This window comes from Salvelinus alpinus, chromosome 24, assembly GCF_045679555.1.
Source record: "Salvelinus alpinus chromosome 24, SLU_Salpinus.1, whole genome shotgun sequence".
In the NCBI taxonomy this organism is placed as follows: domain Eukaryota; kingdom Metazoa; phylum Chordata; class Actinopteri; order Salmoniformes; family Salmonidae; genus Salvelinus; species Salvelinus alpinus.
The window spans coordinates 26860530-26878672 of NC_092109.1; the positions used below are offsets into that span (position 1 = coordinate 26860530).

At 43.9% G+C, this 18143-nt stretch overlaps 1 protein-coding gene across 3 annotated transcripts in view; it reads left to right on the top strand.

The window, feature by feature from the left end:
* The window catches only part of LOC139552446 (protein mono-ADP-ribosyltransferase PARP14-like), a 43720-nt gene extending 28075 nt beyond the window's left edge, over window positions 1-15645 (top strand). Inside the window, exons 3-19 of one of the 3 annotated variants that reach the window (XM_071364199.1) lie at window positions 2056-2083; window positions 2361-2597; window positions 2762-2989; window positions 3193-5828; window positions 6073-6309; window positions 8360-8581; window positions 8736-8880; window positions 9004-9159; window positions 9438-9500; window positions 9736-9921; window positions 10488-10691; window positions 10822-11442; window positions 12119-12264; window positions 12587-12761; window positions 12937-13216; window positions 13914-13977; window positions 14403-15645. In XM_071364199.1, coding sequence (XP_071220300.1) covers window positions 2056-2083; window positions 2361-2597; window positions 2762-2989; window positions 3193-5828; window positions 6073-6309; window positions 8360-8581; window positions 8736-8880; window positions 9004-9159; window positions 9438-9500; window positions 9736-9921; window positions 10488-10691; window positions 10822-11442; window positions 12119-12264; window positions 12587-12761; window positions 12937-13216; window positions 13914-13977; window positions 14403-14942 — 6168 coding nt within the window. In that variant the 3' untranslated portion in view covers window positions 14943-15645. Of the gene's footprint in view, window positions 1-2055; window positions 2084-2360; window positions 2598-2761; window positions 2990-3192; window positions 5829-6072; window positions 6310-8359; window positions 8582-8735; window positions 8881-9003; window positions 9160-9437; window positions 9501-9735; window positions 9922-10487; window positions 10692-10821; window positions 11443-12118; window positions 12281-12586; window positions 12762-12936; window positions 13678-13913; window positions 13997-14402 lie in introns of those variants that run through there. The other 2 variants (XR_011670433.1, XM_071364200.1) reach the window with 2 other exon arrangements.
* The last annotated feature ends 2498 nt before the right edge of the window (window positions 15646-18143 follow it).

Here is an 18143-nt window from a genome sequence, read left to right on the forward strand (position 1 = left end):
TGGTCTACTATTTTTTTCTGAGGTCCTGGCTGATTTCTTTTGATTTTCCCATGATGTCAAGCAAAGAGGGATTGAGTTTGAAGATAGGCCTTGAAATACATCCACAGGTACACCTCCAATTGACTCAAATTATGTCAATTAGCCTATCAGAAGCTTCTATAGCCATGACATCCTTTTCTGGAATTTTCCAAGCTGTTTAAAGGCACAGTGAACTTAGTGTATGTAAACTTCTGACCCACTGGAATTGTGATACAGTGAATTATAAGTGAAATAATCTGTCTGTAAACAATTGTTGGAAAAATTACTTGTGTCATGCACAAAGTAGATATCCTAACCGACTTGCCAAAACTATAGTTTGTTAACAAGAAATGTGTGGAGTGGTTGAAAAACAAGTTTTAATGACTCCAACCTAAGTGTATGTAAACTTCTGACTCCAACTCTATATATACACTACATGACCAAAGCTGTTAGAACAGCTTCTAATCTTCTCGGAAGGCTTTCCACCAGATGTTGGAACATTGCTGCAGGGACTTGCTTCCATTCAGCCACAAAAGCATTAGTGAGGTCAGGCACTGATGTTGGGCGATTAGTCCTGGCTCGCAGTCGGTGTTCCAATTGATGGGGGTGAGGTCAGGGCTCTGTGCAGGCCAGTCAAGTTGTTCCACACCGATCTCGACAAACCATTTCTGTATGGACCTTTCTTTTTGCACTGGGGAATTGTCATGCTGAAACAGGAAAGGGCCTTCCCCAAACTGTTGCCACAAAGTTGGAAGCACAGAATCGTCTAGAATGGAATTGTATGCTGTAGCGTTAAGATCTCCCATTACTGGAAGTAAGGGGCCTAGCCCAAACCATGAAAAAGAGCCGCAGACTGTTATTCCTCCTCCACCAAACTTTACAGTTGGCACTATGCATTGGGGCAGATAGCGTTCTCCTGGCATCCGCCAAACCCAGATTTTTCCGTTGGACTGCCAGATGGTGAAACATGATACATCACTCCAGAGAACGCGTTTCCGCTGCTCAAGAGTCCAACGGAGGCAAGCTTTACACTACTCCAGCCGACGCTTGGCATTGCGCATGGCTGCTCGGCCATGGAAACCCATTTCATGAATCTCCAGACCAACAGTTCTTGTGCTGATGTTGCTTCAAGAGGCAGTTTGGAACTCGGTAGTGAGTGTTTCAAACGAGGACAGACAATTTTTACACGCTACGTGCTTCAGCACTCGCCGCTCCGTTTTGTGAGCTTGTGTGGGCTATCACTTCGAAGCTGAGCCATTGTTGCTCCTAGACGTTTCCACTTCACAATAACAGCACTTACAGTTGGAGGCAGTTTATATACAGTACCAGTCAAAAGTTTGGACCAGCTACTCATTCAAGGGTTTTTCTTTATTTATACTATTTTCTACACTGTAACCAAAAAGTGTAAAACAAATCAAAATATATTTTAGATTCTTCAAAGTAGCCACCCTTTGCCTTGATGACAGCTTTGCACACTCTTGCCATTCTCTCAACCAGATTCACCTGGAATGCTTTTCCAACAGTCTGGAGGAGTTCCCACAGATGCTGAACACTTGTTGGCTGCTTTGAAGAATCTCAAATATAAAATATCTCAAAATAATAAATATATTTTGAGTTGTTTAACACTTTTTAGGTTACTACATGATTCCATATGTGTTATTTCATAGTTTTGATGTCTTCATTATTATTCTACAATGTAGAAAATAGTTTGGTGTGTCAACTTTTGACTGGCACTGTATATCTATATATTTAGCTGTAATTCTCATGATTTTACAATCATTTCAGACCAAAAACTAAAATCTAAGCATGCAGCTGTCCAAATTTTGCAAGATTTTACTTTTGCCTTAACAGAGTTTAACTGTAGGCTGTAGGCTTTAACTGTAGGCTAGTGCTGTCTTAGCTCGACAGGCTAGTCAGGGCTTCAAACTGATTTATAAAACATTCTTTTTATGGCTAATATTAAAGAGCATACTTGAAATGTTTCCCATTGGTTAACTATTTGACATATACATTTGGTTTGTTTTGCTTGTTTTCCAGCTTGGTGCTACAAGCAATGAATTGTCAGGTAACATATTTTCCTTGCTTCTGTGGTGACAAGACAGAACAGATCAGACTTGTTGATGCATTCCCTTGACCTAATATTATTATATTGAATGTTTTGCCTAATACATTTCAGAATAATCCTTATGGGCGTATCATTAGACAGTGTTGCAAAATGCAGCCTTATCAGGCCATATCTCCTTGTAAATTTGTCGTAGGCAGAAATGTGCCAGTGAAGTCAGAGAAAGGTGAAATTATGAATGAGGTTATTGGATATGAATATCCAGTGTGTTTAATCCCAGGTGTGTCAAGTGAAGCACAGGAAGCTCCCAACTCTGAGAGTTTGCCTGGAGAGGAGGGTGGAGCTGAGGTGTCTCCTCAGAGCTCTGCTGTGGTGCTGGAGAGAGTTCCTGAGAACATGTCGAGAGACTTGCTGTTGTTGCTGGTGGAGACCATCTCTGGCCTGGAGGAAGACAACTTCTCCCTGGAGGTCATCAGTGAGACAAACAGAGCTGTTGTGACCTTCAATAATCCCAATGGTTGGTCACTATTTTCAAATTATCTATTTTTTTAAACGACACAAAATAAACTATGAATTTCACTTCTTAACTATTTTAAACAGATCTCTCCCTCACACGAAGGGATTATGTTTTCAAGAACTGTTGTGCATGATATTAAGGATATGGTTGCTGTCTGTCTTCAGATGTGGAGTGTTTCCTTACTGAGAGCAAGAGCAACAAGAGTTTCCAGAAGCAGGGTATGATTGGCCGGTTGCTAGAGAGGTGCCAGAGTGTGAGACTGGAGAACCTGGCCTCCAACATACTTCAGGATATGCTGGAGCTCTACATTGAGAAGTGGGCTGGCCCAGCAAAGGACATCACTGTGTTTCGTGAGGAACAGGCAGCCATTGTCACCTTCCACGCAGCAGAAGGTAAAACCTGCTGTTTGAATGAGCTGTTTTATTAAATAAATGTTAATCAATTTGTTTATTTGGTAATCTATTTATTTCTATTATAAGAATACTTGAATGTAGCTATTCTGTTGCTGCAGCAGTCTCTTGGCCTCTACAGAAATATTCAGTTTCTGCCCTCAGTTCATGCTATAACAGACAGTTCGTTATCTATGTCATTTCAGATGTGCAAACCACTCTAAATGAACGTCTTGTAATTGGCAAAGTCCCAGTCAACGTGTATCCATACTACGAGTCCTTGGGCACTGCCTTGTATGGAAAGGAGAGGCCAATGTGGAAGATGCCTGACCCTTTCATAGAGTGTGTGCATTCTGCCGTATGGAAATTCCTCTCCACGAAGAGACAGTTTTCCCGCATCACTGACCAGATGAAGGTCCACTTCTGTCAAGTAGACATGGATACTCCTGAGGTTAAACTCAGTCCTTTGCCAACCCTGCTAAGGCAGAAAGGACTAACAAGCAAACATGTAGATGGATGGAAGCATAATGCCTTGATCGTCTTCCGTGACATAATGGCCAAATTTGCTGTGTTTGAGTGTTTTTTAAGTGCCCCAGCATGGAAGGCAGTCGAGAAAGAATTCCGCTCGGTGGTGAAAGAGGATGCTGTCCTAGCTATGGATGTCTCCAAAGGGTCTCTGACAGTTGCAGGTCTGGCCGAAGACACAAAGCGACTCCGGGGGCTGGTGGAAGACCTCATGCAGAGGGCCATGAGTCGGATAGAGAGGCAGAGGGACGGCATCTCGGAGGAGCTGGACGTGTCCCCTGCCATGTTCTATATCCTGCAACAGGAAGGACTTCGGAAGCGCGCAGCAGACGAAGCCCCAGAGATGGGTTTTTCTTACAGAGACGACACCAAGAAGTTGGTTCTCTCAGGTCTTGTTGCAGAGGTGTACAAGGTGAAGAACTGGATCCTGGAGAGGGAGCTCAAGATGAATAAGAAGCAGCTGAAGCTGGACCCTTACCTCCTGGACTTCCTGCGGTCAGTGGACAGTATGGAGATGTCCCAGGACCTGTTCACGTCCCGGGGCATCAACGCTGTGTACAGAGTGGAGGGTGGAGAGGTACTTCTGACTGGTAGCTCAGACAGAGCCTTGGCTGATGCAGAGCAGAGGGTAAAGACTGCCCTGTCCCTGCAGAGCCTTAAGGTGGAGGACCAGGAGGTGCTGAGAAAGCCTGAGTGGAAGGATCTGAACAACAAGCTGATGGATGCCTACAACTCCCTAAAGAAAAGAACGGTGGTAATAAAGCATCACCCAGAGAGCAGAGACAGAATCATTGTGTCTGGCTTCCTGGACCCAGTCAGAGAGGTCAGCAACAGTCTACGGGTCTTTGTTGAAAACTACTCACGAGTCAAAGAGGCTGTCCGTCTCAAGTCCTGTGCCGTTGTTAAATTCATCCTGGAGTACAAATCTAAGGACTGGAAACATTTTGCCAAGCGTGATGAGCTGCAAATCGACTTTGACCCCAGAAGGCCCAAAATTGTCCTTTCTGGAGCCCGTCTCTACGTCAAGAAGGCCAAGGGGTCATTTCAGAAGATGGTAGCAGCCTTCTGCACTGATGAGCTAACCATCATGAAGCCTGGAGCAAGGAAGTACTTCCAAGAGAAGGGAAGCATGTTTTTTTCTATGGCGATGAAGGAGTATGGCTGTGTGGTGCTGCTGCAGGAAGACTACATGCTGGAGGAAGAAGAGGGCAATGATGAAGATGGGGAGGAAGGGTTTGGCCCGTCATCCTGCTGTGAGGTGAGGACACCCAATGGAATCCTGGTCTCCGTCAGTAAGGCTGACATCTGCAAGTTCAAAGTGGACGCAGTAGTCAACGCAGCCAATGAAGACCTGCAGCATATTGGAGGCCTGGCTTTAGCACTACTCAAGGCTGCTGGTCCACGGCTGCAGGAGCTCAGTGATCAACATGTTCGTAATAACCGCCGACTGCAACCAGGAGACGCCATTGTGACAGATGCAGGCAATCTGCCCTGTAAGTATGTGGTCCATGCGGTTGGTCCACGGTTCACAGACTTTGACCAGCGAACAGCCATACAGCGTCTGAAACAAGCTGTGAATGAGAGCCTGAGGGAGGCTGCGAAGGTTAACTGCTCAACTGTTGCCATCCCGGCCGTCAGCTCTGGGATATTTGGCTTTCCTCTGAACCTGTGCACTGAGACCATTGCTGTGGCAGTGCGTGACTACTGTGAGAACCTAAGGGGTCAGACCTCTCTGACTGAGATTCACCTGGTGGACAACAATGACAACATTGTGAGAGCCCTGGCCAGCGCTGTCCAGAAAACGTTCAATGACCTGCACCCAAAAATGACCATGCCTCTGCAGGGTGCACATAGGGGAAGTGGAAAACGGGGACGTGGACAACAGGGAAGTGGACAACGGGGAAAAGGACAACATAGTTACGGACATCAAGGAACTGGATATCAGGGACAGTCACCATGGGGACATGGGCAGTGGGAACATGGCAGAAGAGGTGGAGGTGGAGGTAGAGGGGGAGGAGAAGGTAGAGGTAGAGGTAGAGGGGGAGCAGAAGGTAGAGGTAGAGGGGGAGGAGAAGGCAGAGGAGGATGTGGAGGTAGAGGAGGAAGTAGAGGTAGAGGAGGACATGGAGATAGGGGAGGAGGAGTTAGAGAAAGCGGAACTCAAAGAAATTATCATGAAAACCAAGAGGAGCAGAGGAGAGAGTATGGCCAAGAGAGGAAGTTTGAGGGGGCAGGCAGTGGGGAAATCCTACAGACCAATCGCACACAAGAGGGTCTGAAGATCATTCTGAGGAAGGGAAATATCCAGGAGGAATATGTGAGTACACATACCGTAGTTATCAGAGCACCAAGTAAACAATTGTTGTATAATACATGTATTATAAGTAGTACATCAGATAACCCAGAGTATAAGATGTATAATTTGTTTACCTTTCATTCTACTCTTCTTTATCTGGAATGACAGCTGTCTTGTAGAAGTCATAATTTATGTTTGAAAAGAAATACGTAGCTGTTCCCTTCTCGCTTCATGAATGATTGGTCATTTGTTTTGACACCTCTAGTCTGAGGGCATCGTCAACACCATCTCTGAGGATTTGGACCTGAGGAAAGGTGCTGTGTCCAATGCTATCCTAAAGGCAGCCGGTCCTGGGCTCCAATCAGCAGCCACAGATGAGGCTCGCGCAATCAGATTGGCCTATGGTGACGTTGTGGTCACCGACGGTTACGACCTGCGATGTCAGAGGGTGATCCATACTGTCTGCCCCCATTGGGACCAGGGAGCTGGTTCAGCAGAGAAGGTAAGCTATGAGTTATTGACAGAGTTTAATTTGTAAATCGGGAGGTCCCGGAAGGGGTGGGGGTATCCGGAGGGCTCTGAGGTGCTGGAACACATTGAGAAAAAAAGTGTCAAACACAACGTAGCAGCACAGCAGACAGAGTAAACAGCCAAGTAGCCTACTGTCTATGTTGGTGAAACGGACAGCACTCTCCAAGGTGCTGCTCTCTCCAAGGTGCTGATTAATTGAAAGCATTTTAAACGTCACTGCAGTATGCCCACATACTTGAGTATAGCTGCAGGGCTTACACAAGTCCAAATTTCTGATAGCCTATTTTTCTAGACATCGATGTACAGCAACATTATTAGACAACACTGCAGAACACCCGTCATATGCACACAAACTCAGCTGTGGGGTTCGCAAGACCCCAATGTAATATCATTTTCAAGACATCAATGTAGCAGTAGAACAAATATCACATTATCAGAATATAACTTCAAATAAAATAAATCTCTGTAGGCTACAGCAGAACACACATATGAGAATATATACGCCTCCTGGCATTTTGATAATATGATGCACATATTCAGATTACTTTCACAGTACAGAACAAGTTTGTAAAGGAAAAAAATGTCCTACCTTAGTTTTCCAAACCTCCAGCAATGACTCTCCCCATGTCAAGTCCATTTAACTCCTGAGAGTCCATTTCTTGCTCAAAGCCATAAGCGGGCCTGTGGCTGTGACCTTTAGCCTCCTTCTAACGCTGTTCTGAAGACTGGCTGTCGTGTCTATTTTTTCATTTTGAGTGTTAACTATAACCTTTAGCCTCGTCTACAAAGCATGCTGCCACCAAATACACCTTAGTTTCTGACATGTTCAAAAGCCTTGTTTCTGAGGGCTCTATGTTGTTTTTTACATCTGAGGATTAGGATGTTAACTTACTGTACATTCCACCCTCTCTGACTAGTTTAATCCCTCCAGTCGTTTCTAGATCCAAGCTCCCTACCTTTTTTCATGTTGTACAGCCCAACTTTGAATTCTGGATGACAAACCAGGGGTTATGTAACCTTTATTTAACTAGGCAAGTCAGTTAAGAACACATTCTTATTTACAATGACTGCCTACCGAGGAAGAGTGGGTTGTGGGTTAACTTGTTCAGGGCAGAACGACATATTTTTACCTTGTCAGCTTGGGGAATCAATCCAGCAACCTTTCGATTACTGGCCCTGGGCTCTCACGACTAGGCTACCTGCTGCCCCATGTGTTTGCTTGTTCTTGAACTGCAAATTGCACCTGATCCTAGCACTTAGTATGTGAATGCACTGCCCCCCTCCCCCAGCTCTCAGTCTTCCTCTCCCTCTGAGTCTGAGTCTCTAGTAGAACTACTAGCTAGTGGAGGTGCCGGTGGTGATGTTGAACTGTTGGGATTAGCAGCGTTGCTAGCTTAGGCATTGCCATCAGGAACAGTTTGCAACTCACTCCTATTGCACTGACAGTTCTTTGGCTCGTTCTGGGTTCAATTCACCATCTTTCTCTAGATTTTTGGACTTGAAAAATTTCATCAAACTCGATTGCCTTTTCTCCCACAATTCAAATTCAGTAGTGAGACGACTAATGTGATTAATGTGATTACGCAAGGACCTCTTCACTAGCTGACCACCACTACCAAGACCTGTGTCGAGATCAGTTACTTACCCCACCCTCCCTCCCCATAACCTTTATGTACAAATAAGAGAGCAGGTCTGGAATCAGTGTGGCAGGAAAGGATGAAGGATCCCCACACCTTTACATGATGGTCTTTCTGTTGGGCAGGAGAAATAACGAGGAGGCAACTTGATTTAACGCTGATCGCTTTTATTAGAATGTATACAATGCGAACAGTGAAACAATTAATAAACTATGCAGTGAGACGTACTGGATCCGGGCAAATAGGTGCCGGAACAAACCAGGTCAAATCTGAGAGATTCCGGCAGGATCCAGCTCAAATTAAGCACTGGTTATTGAGAGTGGGAGTGCATCGAAAGGTTTTAGTAAAATGTTTCTAAAATTGTCCATGTGTTTGTGATTTAAGATATTGATAACGATGATCAGAGATTGCCTGAGTGAGGCAGAGAAGCATAGGCTGGCATCCCTGTCTTTCCCTGCCATTGGAACTGGGAACATGGGATTCCCTAAGGGCCTGGTGTCCAAGCTTCTTCTGCAGGAGGTCAAAGACTTCAGCCAGAGAAGAAACTCCACACACCTTAAAGAGGTGGCCATCGTGGTCCACCCCAGCGACACCCAAACTGTGGATGTAAGTTTGAAGATGGAAAATGGTTTAAAGGGGGATTCAGTGTTTATCATCACACAGAGGTAGTATTGTTGCATAACCGCACCTTTGTCAGTGTGTGTTGTGCTCTTAGATATGTTTGATAAATGCTCCACACTTTTATATCTACTGTTTACAGTGCTTTATCAGGGAATTCAAAGGTCAGACACAAGGGTATACTTGGCAGAGTTCACAAGGTTCCGGCCAATCACAACATTCCAAATCTTATGTTGGCCAATCACAACATCCCAAATCCTATGTTGGCCAATCACAGCAGCCCTCTGGTAAGCTTAATTCACAGCCTTCAAAGTCTCCACAAACATATTCAGCCATTGAGACCCTGCTGCCTCTTTAGAGCGTGTCTGTTTCCACAGAACCCCCTTGTCTAAACATGTTATTTTCATTAGGCGCAGGCTTCTTTGGACAGGTGTCATCCCCTTCTCTGGGTGTGTACAGCATGCAGATGGGTCACATGACTTTTGAAGTGTCATCAGGAGACATCACCAAAGAGACCACTGACGTCATTGTCAACTCCTCCAATAAGGACTTTAACCTCAAATCAGGTGACTTGTACCTCTGACAATAGCATAGGTGTAGTAACTAATGTTTCATGTTTATGAGGCTACTAAGACAAATACTAAGGAACACCTTATAAGGATGTTTAACATGTACACATCTGAAATGTTAGAAATCCAAATGAACAGTGTTTACAGCTACACAATCAGGAAGCAAGCTAAATCCCATACACCCATACACCCCCACAGACACACAACTTATTTAATGGTTAAATTGTTGACTTAAAATAAAGAGCCATATTGTACTAATGTCTTTTTTTCTTTAGGTGTATCCAAATCCATTTTAGAAGGAGCTGGATTGAAGGTGGAGTTGGAGTGCTCAGAGATTGGTGTGTATCCATGTCCTTGAGTCAACATATACTGTAGTCATGTTACTGGTCAAGGAGACTGGTAGTCATGTTGGATATGAATGAGATGACATTTCAGTACTGTTTGATACTGTCTGGTAAAAGTCTAAAGTCAGTTTCTATTCCATGAGTTCTACAACACTGGTGTGCATTGATTGTACAATTTAGTAACTTAGATTCTTGACATCTAAATCTTTCCTCTTATGCTTTTCTACAGTCAAATCCCCAAGCTTCCAACCATGCAGGATGATCGTGACATCAGCAGGATCTCTCCCATGCAAACACATCATGCACATTGTGGGACAGAATGACCCTGAGATCATTAAAGAGACTGTGTACAATGTTCTCAAGAAGTGTGAGGAGCGAAAGTTCACCTCAGTGTCCTTCCCAGCGCTTGGAACAGGTACTCTGCTTTAATGGTCTTTATTGGAATACACTGTCTTGTGTAGTTGCATGTCTTTATTGTACTTGTTGCCTGTTCTGTTGTGTTCTTTGTTTCTACCGTGAGGTTGTAAAGTGGCCATATGCTTTGCTTCCATGTGCTCTGAAAGGGACTACCTGCTACTCATAATGACTACCTGCTACGTTTCTTAGCCTAATTTTCAAAAAATCCTGTTCTTTCTTCGTCTTTCTGCTTTCCCCCCCAAACATACTTTGCCTTGCTCTTTACCTTGTTTTGTTCTCTTCCTTGCATCTTTTTCTTGTCTCCTTCCTTTCATCTTTTCTTGTCTCCTGCCCTTTCATATTTTCCTTTTCTCCTTCCCTTCCATTTTTTCTTGTCTCCTTCCCTTTTTAAAATATTTTCCTTGTCTCCTTCCCTTCCATATTTTTGGGGGATTAGTCACTCTCAGGGACAGATTTGCTTCCATCATGTCATTGTCTATCTGTACTTCTGTCTCCATCTATGTCTTTCTGTTTGCCTCCATAGCCATGTCATTGTCTGTCTGCCTCCATCTGTCTGTCTGTCAGGCCAGGGTGGGGCGAGTCCCTCTGCTGTTGCGGACGCCATGATTGACGCAGTGGTGGACTTTGTGAAGAAGAAAAAGGGACAGTTTGTGAGAAGTGTGAAGATCCTGATATTCCAGACTGCCATGGTGACTGAGTTCCACAAGAGCATGAAGAGGAGAGTGGGAGAAGGAGTGGAGGAAAAGGGCATTTTTACCAGGCTAAAAGGTCAGTGAGAATGGAAGTGTGCGAGGTAGAAGACAATATGAGCTCAATGTGTACTAATACAATATAGTTGTTATAATCATAAGTGACATTTTGTCAAGGAGTTTATATTGTGTGTGCTCTTTCTTCATAGATACAGTGACAACCTACTTTATGGGACCCAGTGATGAGCGCTCTGCCCGTGAGAACTTTGTCATGGAGGGAGAGGAGTTTGCCCCAACCGTGTTCCAGCTGTGTGCAGAGAGCCCCCAGGCTGTGAGCCGTGCCCGGGACTGGGTTAAAAACCTCATAGTGAAGGAGCAAACTGAGAAAACCATCAAGAACCCGTACATCAGCCAGCTGAGCCAGGGGGATGTAGAGAAGCTGCAGGCCATGCAGAGGGAGCTGACGGTCAGGATACGCCTGGAGAAGAAGGGCCCCGACTCCCTGATCCGCCTGGAGGGCCTGAGCCGCGATGTGCTTACAGCAGACGGCCTCATCAGCAACATGGTCCTGGACCAGGAGAGGGCAGAGAACCGCAGACAGGCAGCTTTCCTGGTGAGCAGCCTGGTGGAGTGGCAGTACAAAGACCACAGTGGGACAATGGTGTCTTTTGACATGTTCACCAACTACATCCTGGAGGAGGCTGTGAGAGACAACAGCAAAGTGACAATCAAGATCAACAATAAGGATTATGAGGCAAATGTAGCCCACAAGAGAGCTGTCAAGATTGGGGGCAGAAGAGAAATTGAGTTACTGAGAAAAGACCTGAAAGGTGGGTCCATCCATAATAAAAACTCATCTGTCTAGACTGCATTAAAATGAAAGTATGGAGAACGGTGATATTAAATATAAAAGAATGTGTTATTTTTAAGAACACATTTTTTGTGTAATTTTGTGGATGCATACAGTATATCAGGGGTCTCCAATAATTTTTATCACAATAGCTACTTTATAGCTTTAATATAGGCACATTCTTCTCGTATCCTCTACCCTACAACTCGTCCCCGGGTTCTTGGTGTACAAGAGATGTTTTCTGTCAATATACCTGGTAAAATAATGGTCAATAAGCAGTATTTGGCATGACAGGACCCATACAATTCTCTTGTATTTTATATAATTTTGTTTTCTCTGTTTTAACTATTTTTATCTGTTTTTATCTCTCAATATTGCAATTATTCATAGATAAACAACTAAAATAGAGTTTCTGAGTGCAGGTCAATGCTTACCTCACATCAGAAGACAATTTTTTAGGTAAAAAAATAAGATAAAAAAAACGTAACGTGTCGTTCTAGCGATGTTTTTCTGCGGTTAGGCCTACTGCTGCAGCACATGTCATGGAACTGAGTATGTCATCAATATGCATTTAAAGTTGTGAATCTTTTTAATGACAATACTTATTGCGGAATTAATTGACACCTAAATGCCAAACTCTACTGTGTTTTGTCTAGACGATACATCTGCGTTTCTACCTGCACACTGGGATGACATGAAGGGCTCCCTCTTAATGCTGGTTCCACTAACTCCAGGATCCAAGGAATACAATGAAGTGGAGAAGGAATTTCGGAAGACTTTGCTCACTGACACCATCATTACAGTATGTTTGTGAAAATGTATACCTGAATTTCATTTGCATTCCACAATAGACTGATTTTCTATGATGACATTATATGAAAGCCTCACATTTTGCAACATTGATGTTAGAAATCCCTCAACTATCATTTAAAAAAAAAAAAATACATTAAAGGCAACAGATTTGTGGATTTTTTTTAAAGAATGGAACTGTAATTCCTGGAACCAGTGAAATGTGTAATTCCTATTCCTTTGCTGTTCGATACATATTTAGCTAGGTGGGATTGCACTTCAGTAATAAATAAATCACTGTTGATTTCTACATGTGTTTTGTTTGCTATTCGAAGATTGAACGAGTCCAGAACGATTCACTGTGGAAGAGCTACCAGATAAGAAAGAACCTCCTGGAGGAGAAGAACAAGCACACAAACAACGAGAAACTGCTCTTCCATGGCACCAGTTCCAACTCCATCACCCAGATCAACAGCCATGGCTTCAATCGCAGCTACGCTGGAGCACATGGTATGAGAATGGTCTCATGGAAACATGTCTGATGACCAATATTCTTTACTGTTATGTTGAGACCTCTTCCTAAGGGAGGAGGAGCTTGATGTTGAGACATAAATCAATCTGATCAACTGGGTATCATTGTTATACATTTTTTTTTAACTCTTTAAGTACAATGTTTTTCGTCCAGGTGCGGCTATTGGCGATGGATCATACTTTGCTGTGGACTCCAGTTATTCAGCAAAAGTTTATTCTAAAGCTGATGCACAGGGCATCAAGTGCATGTACCTGGCCAGGGTTCTTGTTGGAGACTACACTCTGGGACAAGAAGGCTTGATCGTTCCTCCTGCCAAAGCTTCAGGGAAGGATGACGATTTGTATGACAGTGTCACAGACAACACCTCCAATCCAACCATGTTTGTGATCTTCAATGATGTGCAGGCTTATCCAGAGTTCCTCATCACATTCCAGTAAATCATATTTAACTGTACCTTCATTAATATATCAATACTTCACAACAAATTCCATATGTCTGTGTAAAGGGTTTTAATGGTATGTGGGTTAGTTGTTATAGCCATGTCTGAGGTTAGACATCCTTAGAGTAACCAGTGGTGTAAAGTACTTAAGTAAAAAATACTTTAAAGTACTACTTAAGTTTTTTTGGGGGGGGGGGTTTCTGTACTTTACTTTACTATTTATATTTTTGTCAAATTATACTTTTACTTCACTACATTCGTAAAGTAAATAATGTAGAGGAGACTGGGGATGGTTGTAACACGGGACAGTTGTAACCCTTGCAATTCCTCCAATCAGAAGCGAGGTAGAATCATATGATTCCCTGTGCACATGCTCAGTTTAGTCCTGAACCCTCATGTGAAAAAGTCCTTGTGATTACCTCTGCAGATTCTATTGACAGAAATCTGATTTTGAGGTAAGAAAGTAATTATTTTGAAAAAAATTGTTTTTGTAATGCATAAAGTGCTTTATTGTTCCATTCACCAAACTTATATCATGTTTTTAACCAGTCTGTGTAGATATATTTGATGCAAGTTAGCAATGCTAAAGTTTTAAAATTTTAGCTCAAATGGAAGCTAGCTAATGGCTGGAAGGGTCAGGGTTAGTTGTAACAACTGGATATTTTCGGTACATGTTTTCTTTTACTTTCAGCATGCCTAGATCATGGAAAAGAAAGACAGACAGGGGAGTACCTCTCCACACTTTGAAAAGAGCATCAAATTATGTAACGGAGCAGTGGAAATCAATCAGATCAGTTGCAAAGTTGTATGGTATATGTCATGTGATGCTGTGCAGATTCTGCAAAGAGAGAAGAAGCTACTGGAGAAGGGGTCGAGAGAGCTTGTAGGCTCCCGTAGTGGAAATAGGGTCTTCATTGATGAGCAGGAGCAGAAGTTATCAGAGTATCTCTTGAGGGCAGATGATTTATGCCCACTGCTATCCAGGCCACCTCTCCGGATGCCTCCCAGCCCAGCTATCCAGCTGCCTCCCATGTCACCTCCAACTGCCTTCCTGGCTACCTCTCCAACTGCCTTCCAGGCCACCTCTCCAGCTGCCTTCCAGGCCACCTCTCCAGCTGCCTTCCAGGCCACCTCTCCAGCTGCCTTCCAGGCCACCTCTCCAACTGCCTTCCAGGCCACCTCTCCAGCTGCCTTCCAGGCCACCTCTCCAGCTGCCTTTCAAGCCAGCTCTCCAGCTGCCTTCCAGTTCACCTCTCCAGCTGCCTTCCAGGCCAGCTCTCCAGCTGCCTTCCAATTCACCTCTCCAGCTGCCTTCCAGTTCACCTCTCCAGCTGCCTTCCAGGCCACCTCTCCAGCTGCCTTCCAGGCCACCTCTCCAACTGCCTTCCAGGCCAGCTCTCCAGCTGCCTTTCAAGCCACCTCTCCAACTGCCTTCCAGGCCACCTCTCCAGCTGCCTTCCAGGCCACCTCTCCAGCTGCCTTCCAGGCCAGCTCTCCAGCTGCCTTCCAGGCCAGCTCTCCAGCTGCCTTCCAGGCCAGCTCTCCAACTGCCTTCCAGGCCACCTCTCCAGCTGCCTTCCAGGCCACCTCTCCAGCTGCCTTCCAGAACATCTCTCCTACTGTCTCCCAGGTCACCTCTCCAGCTGCCTTTCAGGCCACCTCTCCAGCTGCCTTCCAGGCCACCTCTCCAGCTGCCTTTCAGGCCACCTTTACTGATTAAGTGTCCAACATTCAGTCACACACACACACACACACACACCAAAGATGTTCAGGTGTTTAGTTTAGCCTAATTGATGTTTAGTTGAGAAAGATAATTTAGTGGAGGGTTAAATAATAAACATTTTATTATTTATATGTATTATTATTTCTGCCAAATAAACATGGCAATGTTGCTCTAATGGTCTCAATAAAGGCATTCAATAATTAGTTGCATGTCATGATTTATGCACTTTTTCAATCTGTTACAATTCACCCCAAGCACTGTTACAACTAACCCAGACCACTCCTTGTATTTATGACCACACCATGCATTTGCAGTGTCACGCCCTGGCCTTAGTATTCTTTGTTTTCTTTATTATTTTAGTTAGGTCAGGGTGTGACATGGGAAGTTTGTGTGTTTTGTCTAGTTTAGGGTGTGTGTATTGTTTAGGGGGTGTTGAATAGTGTATGGGGTTGTGTTCAGGAGAGAGTTCTAGGAAAGTCTATGGTTGCCTGGTTTGGTTCTCAATCAGAGACAGCTGGTTATTGTTGTCTCTGATTGGGAGCCATATTTAAGGCAGCCATAGGCTTTAGGTGATTGTGGGAGATTGTCTATGTCTAAGTGTTTAGTGTCAGCACTTATGTTTCTTAGCTTCACGATCGGTTGTTTTGGTCATTTTGTAAGTATTTGTTTTTTCCTTCATTAAAAGAAGATGTATTTTTCACGCGCTGTGCCTTGGTCCTCTCTCTCTTATCAAGACGATCGTGACATGCAGTTTGATTTACATAATAACCACACCAATTTGTAAAGGACAAATGTAGGTTGTTTGTATCAAGTTTTGAATACACTACCATAAACAATCTCTGAGAAACTGACAGAAAGTTGAGAAGTGTTACAGCCATCACTGGTCTCCCCAACTATTTACTCCATACATTTTCCCTGACACCCAAAAGTACTTGTTACATTTTCCAATTCACACACGTACTGTATCAAGAGAATATCCCCGGTCATGCCTACTGCCTCTGATCTGGTGGACTCACTAAACACATATGCTTCATATGTCATTGTAAATTATGTCTAAGTGTTGGTGTGCCCCTGGCTATCCGTAAATAAAAAAATAAAAAAGCTGTGCTGTCTGGTTTGCTTAATGTGAAGAATTTGAAATGATTCATACTTTTACTTTTGATACTTAAGTATATTTAAAACCAAATATTTTAGCCTTTTACTCAAGTAGTATTTTACTAGGTGACTTTCACTTTTACTTAAGTCATTTTCTATTAAGGTATCTGTCACGACTTCCGCCGAACTCATCTTCCCTCCTTGTTCGGGCTGCATTCGGGCGGTCGACGTCAGCGGCCTGCTAGCCATCGCCGCTCCATTTTTCATTGTTCCATTTGTTTTGTCTTGTTCCCCGCACACCTGGTTTACATTCCCTAATCACACTGCATATATATATTCCTCTGTTCCCCCCCATGTCTTTGTGTGAAATTGTTTTGTGTTTGTTGTATCGCACCAGTCTGGTTTTTCACCCTGGGCATTGCCTGTACCCTATTTGGGGAATTATTGGTTAACCTTATTGTTATATTATTGACTGTATTTTGCGCTTGTCACTTTTGCTGGTTGGCTTGAGTTGTAGCTGTTTGCGCCCGTCTGTTTGTTGCTCTTGGCTAATGAAGTCGCCTGATCACCTATTCTCTGCCCTCCTGCACTTGACTCGAATGACCAGCAGCGAAAACCCTGACAGTATCTTTACTTTTACTCAAGTATGACAATTGGGTGAGAGTAACTACTCTTTATTGACATATAACTTATATTGCTTAGGGGCCCGGTTGCATAAAACGTCTTAAAACATTTGTTTAAGATTAACAAGAAACACTCTGTGCGCCCCTGATTTAGCCCACTGAAGTAAAAGGTTATTTAGGTAAGCATTAAAATGGGACCATCTTTACAATAACCCATTCAAAAGAGGATGGCGTAATTGACAGAGACATACAACGTACATTCCATCTTCGGGCGCCAGACATCCTTGGACCTTCCCAACGGACATCCTCTAAAAAAAAATGTTGTTTGGGGGTACCCCTTATGTACAGTCGTGGCCAAAAGTTTTGAGAATGACACAAATATTAATTTCCACAAAGTTTGCTGCTTCATTGTCTTTAGATATTTTTCTCAGATGTTACTATGGAAAAGTGAAGTATAATTACAAGCATTTCATAAGTGTCAAAGGCTTTTATTGACAATTACATGAAGTTGATGCAAAGAGTCAATATTTGCAGTGTTGACCCTTCTTTTTCAAGACCTCTGCAATCCGCCCTGGCATGCTGTCAATTAACTTCTGGGCCACATCCTTACTGATGGCAGCCCATTCTTGCATAATCAATGCTTGGAATTTGTCAGAATTTGTGGGGTTTTGTTTGTCCACCCACCTCTTGAGGATTGACCACAAGTTCTCAATGGGATTAAGGTCTGGGGAGTTTCCTGGCCATGGACCCAAAATATTGATGTTTTGTTCCCTGAGTCACTTAGTTATCACTTTTGCCTTATGGCAAGGTGCTCCATCATGCTGGAAAAGGCATTGTTCGTCACCAAACTGTTCCTGGATGGTTGGGAGAAGTTGCTCTCGGAGGATGTGTTGGTACCATTCTTTATTCACGGCTGTGTTCTTAGGCAAAATTGTGAGTGAACCCACTCTCTTGGCTGAGAAGCAACCCCACACATGAATGGTCTCAGGATGCTTTACTGTTGGCATGACACAGGACTGATGGTAGCGCTCACCTTGTCTTCTCCGGACAAGCTTTTTTCCGGATGCCCCAAACAATCGGAAAGGGGATTCATCAGAGAAAATGACTTTACCCCAGTCCTCAGAAGTCCAATCCCTGTACCTTTTGCAGAATATCAGTCTGTCCCTGATGTTTTTCCTGGAGAGAAGCGGCTTCTTTGCTGCCCTTCTTGACACCAGGCCATCCTCCAAAAGTATTTGCCTCGCTGTGCGTGCAGATGCACTCACACCTGCCTGTTGCCATTCCTGAGCAAGCTCTGTACTGGTAGTGCCCCGATCCCGCAGCTGAATCAACTTTAGGAGATGGTCCTGGCGCTTGCTGGACTTTCTTGGGGACCCTAAAGCCTTCTTCATAACAATTGAACTGCTCTCCTGGAAGTTCTTGATGATCCGATAAATGGTTGATTTAGGTGCAATCTTACTGGCAGCAATATCCTTGCCTG